The following is a 10362-nucleotide window of genomic DNA, read 5'->3' as shown; positions in this document are numbered from 1 at the left end:
ACCCCTAGCCCCAACATCATGGGGCACGGAGAGGGGAGTGAATGTGGGAGTCAGACCCTGCGGGCTCCATTAGAGCCCAACTGTAGGTTGCTGTTGGACTTTGGGCAAATCTTATGGCTCTATTTTGTGCCAGAGGTGATAAAGGTAGGATTGGGGGAAGACCTCTGATGTCATGTGGTCATTCAAGCAGCCTTGAGCTGGAGCCAGAGATCCAGGTCCTAATTCCCACTCTAGAAGGTCTGAGATAACTTTCTGTACTCAGAAATCCATGCCACCCCACCCCCTTCCAACTTCAGTCAGCCTCCTGCAATACCTCCTGTTCATCTTCTATAAACTGGCCTTACAGGAGGAGAAGGCAGGCAGGGTGTCTTCCAGGGACCAGGGTGAGGGGAAGGGGGGTGGCTGGGCCTGCCCTGCCGAGAGATGCCATTGTGCCTGGTGGGGCCCCAGGCCTTCCCTTACCCCCAAGCCAGCCCCAAACCACAGGCCACGTCCTGTTTCTCAGAAATACTGCCATTTCCCAGAGCCCAGGGTTCGTGGGGGGACAGGGGGAGGTGGTTTCATAGCTACTGGAAGAGGAGGAAACCCGGAGGCCAGGCTTGGCATCATAATTGCACTATCAGGTTTGGGGGCCAGGAAGCTACCTGGGAAGGTGGAGGCTCTGAGCCCAGGTCAGCTGCACCTGCCCCAGCCCAGGACCTGGCACTTCCAGTGTTCTGGGATCCATCAGGGTACAGAATGACAGACCTTAGCTGGAACCCAACCCCTCCATTTACCAGTATGTGATCTTGGTTAGGTCATTTCCTCTCCCTGTATGTGCCTCAGTTTCCTCATCTCTTAATATGGTTGACAGTCCCCATCTCACTGGGTTGTCCTAAGGATCAGATGAAACAACAGACTTGAATGTGCCTTGTTATCTAATGGCCGGGCATGGGGGAGGGGACGTCACTCTTGCATCCAGAGCCCAGCCTGTGCCTAGCCTGGCCACCAAGTAGGACTCCCTGCTGGGATCTCTGGGAGCCTCACGAGTGGAAGTCTGGGTAGTCCTGGAAGACCACCATTTCCTTCTCTGTCATCACACACAGGGGAGACCAGCAGGGTTACACAGTGAGTTAGTTAGTGGCTGAGGCAGAGTAGATTTTAACTTGTCCTCAAACCTCCCTTCTTCCACTCTCTTGTTCCTTCTCCTTTCCCCTGTCCTGTGAGGAGGTGATGAGGGATCATCACCAAGACTTGCTTACATCTCTTCCATCTGAGAAACCCGCTTCTTCCATCCATGTCCACTGCCAGCCACTGCTCTGCTTCTCCCCTCTCCTTTACCACCAAGGTTCTTCAAAGACTTGTCTGTTTCCCCGCCTCCCTGACACCACCTCAGCCCCCCAAAACCTGTTCCTGCCTCCCAGCTCTCCTGACATTGCCCATTTCCACAGGCACCAGAAGCCCCCTCACCCCTGGGGGCGGAGGGAGACCCTTCCAGGCCTTGTGTGATTGAACTCTCCGCCACCATACCCTCTTGGCTTCCCTCTTGCCTCCACGGGTGGTTCCTTTGCTGATGCTCGTCTGTCTCTTCTCTTCACTCTACAGTCTCTCCCAGGCTGGTGCCACCCACCTCCTGGCTTCAGTTACCACCTGCAGGCCAATGGCTCCCAAACCCCTGTCTCTGGCCAAGCCTTCTCCCATATCCATAACATACCCCACGAGCCAGGGGTATTTCCTGAGACTCAATGTGTGCTCAGCTGAATCTTCTGAGTTTTTCCCCAGGCCCCATGTGAAACACAGCTGCGCCCCACCCTCCTCCCTCTCCCTCATCCAGTCCTCCATTAGCGTCATTAGTGTGGCCTTCCCTTCTAGCCCCACCGCCTCTCTCCTGCCCAGGCCGTCGTCATCCCTCACAAGGACTCTCACAACAGCCTCGAACCTGGTGTCTGCATCGCTCGGCCATACTGGTCTTCACCCAGCAACCAGAGCCAGCTTGCTAACCCACAGACCTGACCCAGGCACTGAAACCCTTCCACGGCTCGCGGCTGCCCTCGGATGAAGCCAGAGCTTCTCAGCTGGGTCTTTAGCCTCACCTCCCTTAGCTCTGCCTCAAGCTGTCCAGTGAGCTGTTGGTGATTCTCCCTATGACATGCTTTTTTACATCTTCCATGCATGTCTCTCCCTGCGCCGTCTCCCTCCCTCCACCTTTTCTTCACATCCTCCTCATCCTTCAGAGCCTGCTGAAGTGTCCTCAGTCTGGGCAAGCTTGTGCTCCCCATGGCCCTGTTGTCACACCAGGTGACAAGGTGTTGTGATGCCCCATCTCCTCCTCAAGACTTTGGCTCCCTAAGGACAGGCAGAGCCGGGCTGGTTCCTTACACTGTGTGGGTCGTCTAGCATAATGTCCTATCACAGAGCAGCTTAGCAAGTGTTTTACGAACGAACACACGAAAGGGGAAGACAAGTCAGAGGGCTGTAAAACCACCAGAAAGCTGCTGAGCGGTTCCCAAGGCAAGCCTTGTGTGTGCACACTCAGAAACATCTGGACCCAAAGGAGGAGATGCTGATATGCTGAACGTGTCTCCCATGGCGGAAAAGGTTTGGGGTGAACCACACAGGCTTTGGATAAGCCCCTCAAAGAAACCAGGAAGGCAGTTGGCCTGCAATACCAGGGAAAGTATACAGGGAAGTCCATTCCCGTGCTGAGGCCCGGAGCCACTTCTGATTACAGAGTCCTGCCTCCAACCCCATTCTCCAGCAGAGGGGAGGGGCCATTGTGCAGGGGCGGGGGTGGGGGTATCCAGGAAAACTTTCCTGAGAAGAGACACCTGAGCCAAGTTGATGGCTGACAGAGTTCACGACGTAAATGGCTGAGCGTTCAGATTCCTGCGCTTTAAATGTGAGATGCTCAGAGTTCATCGTCCCCGGAGTTCCGAGCTAACCCTACACGGTGAGTGAGCTAACCCTACATGGTGAGCGAGCAAGGCCAGAATGCTGTCTTCTCTTGGATGGACAGGTGGAGGCTGTGAAGAGCTAACGTCTTCCTACTCAGGGGAGGAGGGGGAGATTCCAGCCATGTTCCTCAAACCCCAGACTCTCAAACCAGGCCCGTGGGAGCTCGCAGGGGGAGTTTGGGCAGTGCGACATTGGCCCTTGCTCAGTGAGGGCGGCAGTGATAGGCTGCTTAGCAGACTTCCCAGGCCTCCCTCAGACACCCGGGTACAAAGAGCAAGGCTCTGGAAACAATAGTCAGAGCCCTCCAAGTGACTACAGGTGGCAGAACTCCAGCCCATAGGCCACTTCACATCACCTCTCCACAGCTTCCCACAGGCTTGGGGTGGAGGGCAGCTCTGTCCTGGAGCAAGACCATGGGTCTGGGAGTCCGTAGGCTGAGGTCTAGTCCTGGCCTCACCTGTTGTCACTGTGAAGTTTTGAGGGAAGACACTGGCCGATCCTGATCCTCTGTTTCCTTCTCTCTAAGGTGCGGGTGATTCCTATACTGTTCGTTCACCTTAAGTGGAATCATGAGCATTAAAACATCTTTGAAATTGCAAGTAATTGTACATGTAGGCAGGATAAATTATTAATGTTGTCTTTCATTGTAACTGTTAGGCTTTCTTCCCAGATGGTGGTGCCGGGGTTGGCAATTTGACTGCCAAGTCTTGGAAATCCTCGGAGGTGAGAATATTTGGGTTTATGACATTGGTCATGGCGGACCGGGGGTGGGGGGGGAGGGCTAGCCTGGAGCAAGAGACCTGGCACCAGTTTTACCTCTGCCACCGCCCCGCTCTGTGGCTTCAGGCAAATTACTGCTGCTCCCTAAATTCAGTGTCCTCATTGTAGAATGGGGCTGACAATCGTAAGGATCCCCAGAAGATTTGCTGGCAAAGTGCTTTGAGGCTCCATTTCCCCCTCCACTGGCTATCTAGAGGCAGTCCCTTTCCTCTAGAAAGGGAGCTCCAGGAGGGGGGCCGCCCATAAAAGCAGGAGGAGCCATAGCTGGGGGGCCAGGGACAGAAGCAGTACAGAGCAGGGGGGAGGCCACGGGCAGCAGACAAAGGCCTGGGCAGTGAGGCTGGGGGAGCTAGCCCTGGCTCCGGTAACAATTCACCATGAGGACAGGGCCTGTCTCTGCCTCGGCTGCATCTCAGTCTCTAGCCCTGCAAAATGGGGATGGGCAGGCCCGCCTTGTAGTCCCTGTGGGAACATGTGGGGACTGGACATAAAACTCAGCAGGCAGGATTGAGGGGTAATGCAGCTTGTTATTTATTAATATATAACAACAAAAATGATAAAGCTCATATCTGCAACTGTTTAGGTCTTTATTATAAGGTCTTGGTTGCTTTGTCTGGACTGGCTGTGACCTTCAGCTCCGGGGTCTGGGCTACGAAAACATTCCAGTGACCTGCATGGAGGAAAGCAGAGGGGTGTGTGTATGTGTGTGTGTGGGGGGGGGGGCTGAGGGGGGTGTGTATGTGTGTGTGCAGGGGTGCATGCATGTGCACAAAAGAGGCAGAGTGACTGGGGTGGGAAAAACTTGGGACAAGAAGAACGGTGAGGGCCTGAGTTTGGAGCACATAGGAGGAAGGGGATGGATATTTCCATCATAACCCCACATCCTAATCAGTTCTGGCACGTGACCCCAACTTCAACCAACCAGCATCTGGGGGCTGGGCTGGCTTCCTAACACCTGTTAGTGACACTCCCATCTGTGGCTTCCTCTCCCCCACTTAAAGCCCCACCTGGATCCGTCTTCCCTGGGATACTGTAGAGCAAATTAAGGGCATCAGAAGGAAAGTGGTTAGGAGGGTTTCAGCGGGAAACGTTCCAATACAGCGTGGGTAGGCAGCATTGGGGCTTGAGGGCTCAGGCCTCCCTCCTCCACAGTCCTGTCTCCCTCACTCCCAGGACCAAATCCAGATGGTTCTGCTTCACCTTCCCGCTCCCAAGCGCCCTGAGTTGAGAAATCTCTGGCCCAGACGCCCACTGGATTCCTGTGCCGGGAACTGACGTCTGTGGCTGACAACCACCCTGCCCCCCTCCCAGCACCAGCAGCCTGGAACTCCTCATGAGGCCCTGGCCTCTGGCCGGGCTCTTTTCCCAGGCCCCAGTCCTCAGCCCGACGTCTCACCTTCATGGGTGCTGGGGAGTAGCCGGAAGTTCTGTGCCTCTTTCTGGAAGTCTTGCTTCCTGACTTTCTTGATCTGAATCAAGTGGAAGATTCCTGAGGGCAGAGGCAAGGGCATGAGCAGGAAAGGTAGGGCTGTGCGGTCAGTGAAACAGGGTGACTTGGACCTAGACTGGACCTAGTCACCGCCCTCCCCTCCCCTATTCTGACCAGACATCAAACCCTGTAGACTAAATTTCCTAAAGGTTTTGAATCTATCCTCCCATCTCCACTGCCACTCTCTCCATCCGGGCCCCATCACATCTTGCCTGGGTCACTACACTGGACTTCTGGCCCCTTTTACTCCCCCTCCAGTCTGTGATCCTAACTGCAGTCATTCGAAAACATACGTTACCTGTCATTCCCTTTCCCTGACCTCCCATCACCTCCCTGCTGACCCTGCACCTGTCACCCTCAGCATCCTGCTCTCACACTACTCACCTGTCCACAATGTGTGTGGGGGGGGGGTGGGGGGGTGGGGGGGGCCTGTGTGGACAGGTCAGGCTGGTTTTTGGGCACAGAATGTGTGATAAAAATCAGTAGGTGTGTTTATCAGACTCCAAAGAGCATCAGGTGTCATTGTGGTAGGGCCCCCTTTCAGCACAAGGCTCTGTTTGCCCAACCCCTGAGAGGCCTTCCTGTGCTCCAGCTCTAACCAACTACTTAAAGTCCTTGAGGGGCCCAAGCCTGTACGTAGGCTGCCCCCTTTGCTACAACTCCTTCTCCTATTGACTTCCGTTTGTCCTGCTGCTACCAGGTAAACTCCTGCTCATCCTCTGCGCTTTAGCTGGGAAGTCTTCCTTGATTTCCCTTCCTTGGGGCACCCACAGCTCTTAGCTTGTGTTTGTGATTGGGCCTATTTCTAATGTCCTCTCCTTGTGTCTATTCTTGCCTCCCCTACTAGACTGGTTACTCATGGAAGGCTTTCCTCTCTGGCTCCCCTGAGCCTGGCCCACATTAGGCACGTAGGATAAATGAATGAATGAATAAGTGAATGAATACATGAATGAATGAATCCCTAGATGAATGGATGGATAAGTAAATATATCCAATCTAGGCCAGGCCCTAGAGAGGAACAAGGTATCATCTGGATCTCCTGATGTTTGCATCCCATGGGGAGCTCGCCACAGGCACCACGCATGGCACTGAGGCCCTGAGTACATGGGCTGGGAGGTTGCACCAGCTGTTAGCACCAGGGTCTGTGGCCAGAAAGAACAGATGTGACAGCAAGGTCTCTGCTAGGCCAGCACAGCCCTCAAGAAAACTAAGAATTGGCCTTGCTTGTGGAAATCTGAGTAGGATCCCACAGAGGAGAATGGGCAGCACTAAGGTCCAGGAGGCTGGGAATGTCCAGCATTGTTCTCAGGACCCTCCAGTCCAGATGCCAAGGACCAGGATATGGGAGAGACTCACTCCAAAGGCCCAGGCTACATCACAAACCTCAGATGGTTCTTCTGCCAGGCCTGACATGGCACATACCCCAGAACACAGATTGGAGAGATGACAGGATGAGGGAGGGTCTTCGTACCATAGCCTATAAAGCACGATCCTAATGACTGAGCTCTTGGACTTGGAATCAAGAGCTAGCCTGAGGGGCATGGTCATGCCTTTTGAGGGCATGCCAGGTCTGAGGGCAGCTGGGCTCTGTGGACCCCCAGGGCAGAGACGGCACTGGCAGGTGAGTCCCAGGAGATAGGGCAGGCTCAGCTCAATGTGAAAACAAACCCTTTCTCAGTGGAGCCATCCACAGTGGAGATGGGGTGGGGTATGTGCCGTCAGGGGCTAGAGACCATCAGGGAGGCTGTAGGGGGGTTTCCTTCCTAGACAGGGGCTGGAATTGAGACCCCTGAGGTCCCTCCTACTCTGAAACTCCAGAATCTAAAAGGCTCTTAACACTAAGCCAAGCCTCTGGGGCCTGAGGCTGGCTCCACGGTGATGTGGCCTCACTTAGCCCAGGTTTTGGTGTCCACCTGGTGCCTTTGTCTCCAGGCCAATCCTCCCCTTCCTCTCCCTGCCCCCAAGGCCTGCTGTTTCTGCTCCCCTGGGTGAGGAAACAGCGTTTCCCACTGATAGTCAGCCCTTGGAGTGTTTGTTTTGACCCCCGCAGTCTAGGACAGGGAGGTAACAGAGAGGCTAATGAGGCAATTTGGCCGCCCAGGGGGTCAGGAGATGGAGAGGAGGTGTTTGCTAGTGACAGGATGGTACAGCCTGGCATTGTGAAGTTGAAGAGTCCCCACCACCTGTTCTTTTTCTGCTGGGCCTGGTCATAACGAGACCGGCCTTGAGCTACAACTCTCCGGTCTGTGCCATCCTGGACACACCTTGACCTTCCTCAGGCCCCTCTCTGAAAGCATTAGGTCACCTCCGTGGAGGTGGCACTGGGGGCAGTCAGACCTGGGTTTGAATCTTTGCTTTAGTGCTTAAACTGTGTGACTTTGAGCAAGTCATTTTACCTCTCAGACTCTGTTTTATCTGCAAAATGGTGCATTAATACATATGCCTCAGGTTTCTTATATGGATGAAATGAAACACATTATGCATAGGGCGAGCTCCACACCAATCACAGAGCACGGGGTATGTCAGCACAGGCTCTTGGGCCAGTCTGAGGCTGTCGTTGCCACCTCTGCCTGCAATGTGTTCCTCTTGCCTTCCTAACTCCTAACCAGCTGCAGGCCCCTCCTCCACGAAGCCTTCCAGCCTGAACAACTCAGCTCCTGGTGAGCTCCTACTGCACCCCAGTCACTAAGTCCTGGGCTCCCAAAGACAGAGGCTGGGGCTTACTACTCCCTGGGGTCCCAGTCCTTGCTGGGGTGAGGGGAGGTCTGGAGTAAACCAGCACCTGTCCAGGGGCTGATGGAGTTTCAAGGCATAAAATAATTATAAGGTTACTGAAGCTAACTCCTCAGCTGTGGCAGAAGGCCCACCTCGCCACTGCTTGCACACTCCTGTGAATGGAGATTGCTCCCTCCCTTCTTTGACAGCAACTGTCAAGGTATGACAAAGTGCTTCCTCTCATTGGTGGAAATGTGCTTCTCTACAATTCTAAGAGGATGTGGGATGAGGATACTAACGTCGTTAGCACCTACTATAGGTCGGGGCTGTACCTATGTGATTTCATCTAATCCTCCAAACACCCTCCTCTCCAATTAACAGAAGAAAAAATTGAGGCCCAGAAAGGTCAAGTGATTGCCCAAGGCCACACAGTTAAGAAATAGCAGAGCCAGGATTCGAACTCAGGTCTGTCTGATTCCAAAGCCCCTGTTTGTTGTTCACTCAGAACACAACAGCTCCCCCTTCCTGGGGCAGTCCTTCAGAGCCATGAAGCCAGCAGTCCTGTCCCCCTGAGTCTTCTCTTCTCCAGGCTGAACAGCTCCGCTTTCTTCGTCCATTCCTCCTAGGACAGGAGGCAGAGTAGAGCAGGGAAAGAGCCGCATCTGACGTCACAAGACATGGGCTCTAGCTCCCATCCTCCACTTACTGGCTGTGTGGCCTTGGGCCAGGTACTTCACCTCTCTGAGCCTCAGTTTCCTCATCTGTAAAATGGGGATAATAATACCTAACTCTCAGGATCATTGAGGATCAAATGAGATAATGAATGTGAAAGCACTTTGTAAACTCTAAAGTGCTTCACACATTGGTTGTCATTATCATTATCATCATTATTATCATTCCCTCTTCCACCCCCACCCATTTCAGCAAGACCCATCAGTAGAGAAAAGTGACCTTACAGCTAATCCCCACTTAAAGGGTTTAGTTTGTTTTGCTCTACCCAGGGGATCTATATTTGGCAAGAAGTGCCCAGAAAACCAAATTCTCAGCAATTTCTTCATCAATGAAAACTCCTCTTCACCTTCAGCCGGTGATAGGAGCATCGTGTTGAATTGGGCGAGTTTCTCACAGAATGAGAAATATATTCTCATATAGAGGGATAGACTCCACCCAATAGAAAAGGCCAAATGAGCCTGAAGGCCCTCCTGCTTTGAGGAGGCTGTGGATGTCCTTCTGCCTGAAAAGATCTCCCCTCACAGAGTGCTGAAGTTCTACTGATAGGCCTTTGCTTCATGGTTGTAGGCATTACCCTGTCCTGGCTCCTTGCAAGTGCAACAACCCCTTCCCCCCAGGAGAGGGAGCACTGGGAGGCCCTGGATGAGCTTATCAGAACTGCCAGAGAATCACAGACAGAATCTCCGTCTCCCTCTACCTTGGAATCAGAGACTCAAATCTGGAAGGGTAGCCAGAGGCAGGTCTCCCTGGGCTAGAGGCACCTGATCAACAAAATAGGCCCTGGAGGCCCCTGATAACAGGGGGACAGGCCAGAGGTAAGCCCAACTGGGAGTGGGCCCATGCTCACCTTTTACCAGCTTCCAGAGGTAGATCTCCACCTGCTCAGAGGCCTCATGCTCGAGGGCAAAGCGATGCAGGTTGTCTGGGCTTGGAGACACTGATGTGTGGACGAGGACCCGGCCTGGCACCTTTGGACACCTGGTAGCACTGATCTCACTGTGGCCAGGGTCTGCCTTGTCCTCTGGGAAAGACAAGGAGCTGTGAACATTCTGTACCCCTCCTCCCGACCCCTGCCTGGTATGCCCAGGAAGCTGGGCCCCTGGTCTGACACCCCCCTCCGGTCTTTAAGGTCTTTGGGAAAGTTCTGGTGCCCCTGGGAAAGAGATGGGGCATTTCTCCCATTCACTTCCCATTGATTAGCATATTAAAACCTTCTCATCCTTCTGGGCTCAGCTCACCTTCCACCTTCTCCAGGCAGCCGACCTGGAACAGCTTAGCCTACCCTGTTTTTTCTCCACTCGCGGCCTTTAAAGCCCTTCATGCCCTTAGTCTCACTGACACGCATTGCCTTGTAACTGTCTCACTTGGGTATGTTCTTCTCTAAAAGAGACCCACGGGGTGAAGGCCAGGAGCCATGTCCTCCAAGTCTTTTGAGTCACCCACATCACCAAACACAGATTCTCATGACCATACATGGAGTGAAAGGTTTAGGAGGGGTTGAGGTGATGATGGCAATAGTGATGATTGATCATGGTTGTGACGGAGGGTGGTGGAGGTGATGGCGTGACTGTAGTGGTGGAGGGGACCGTAAGGGTGTAGCGGGGAGCGGTGATGGCGACAGTGGTTGGATCCAGTCCTAAAGCCTGGACATGTTGGCATTCCAAGGACATTTCCTGGAACTTTCCATGTACCAACATTCCCTATTTTTCAGG

The 10362-nt window shown here is 53.7% G+C and overlaps 1 protein-coding gene across 2 annotated transcripts in view; it reads right to left on the bottom strand.

Moving 5' to 3' along the window:
- Positions 1 to 4232: 4232 nt before the first annotated feature.
- Positions 4233 to 10362, bottom strand: part of CHRDL2 (chordin like 2) — a 32241-nt gene continuing 26111 nt past the window's right edge. The window contains exons 9-12 of one of the 2 annotated variants that reach the window (XM_030332179.1): positions 9498 to 9671; positions 8625 to 8679; positions 5127 to 5203; positions 4233 to 4400 (exon numbers count right to left, since the gene is read on the bottom strand). In XM_030332179.1, coding sequence (XP_030188039.1) covers positions 4294 to 4400; positions 5127 to 5203; positions 8625 to 8679; positions 9498 to 9671 — 413 coding nt within the window. In that variant the 3' untranslated portion in view covers positions 4233 to 4293. Of the gene's footprint in view, positions 4401 to 5110; positions 5204 to 8624; positions 8680 to 9497; positions 9672 to 10362 lie in introns of both variants that reach the window. The other variant, XM_030332176.1, reaches the window with a different exon arrangement.

The sequence above is a fragment of the Lynx canadensis genome, chromosome D1 (assembly GCF_007474595.2).
Source record: "Lynx canadensis isolate LIC74 chromosome D1, mLynCan4.pri.v2, whole genome shotgun sequence".
In the NCBI taxonomy this organism is placed as follows: Eukaryota; Metazoa; Chordata; class Mammalia; order Carnivora; family Felidae; genus Lynx; species Lynx canadensis.
Note: the sequence above shows the minus strand (reverse complement) of the source record. Positions and strands in the feature narration are given on the sequence as shown.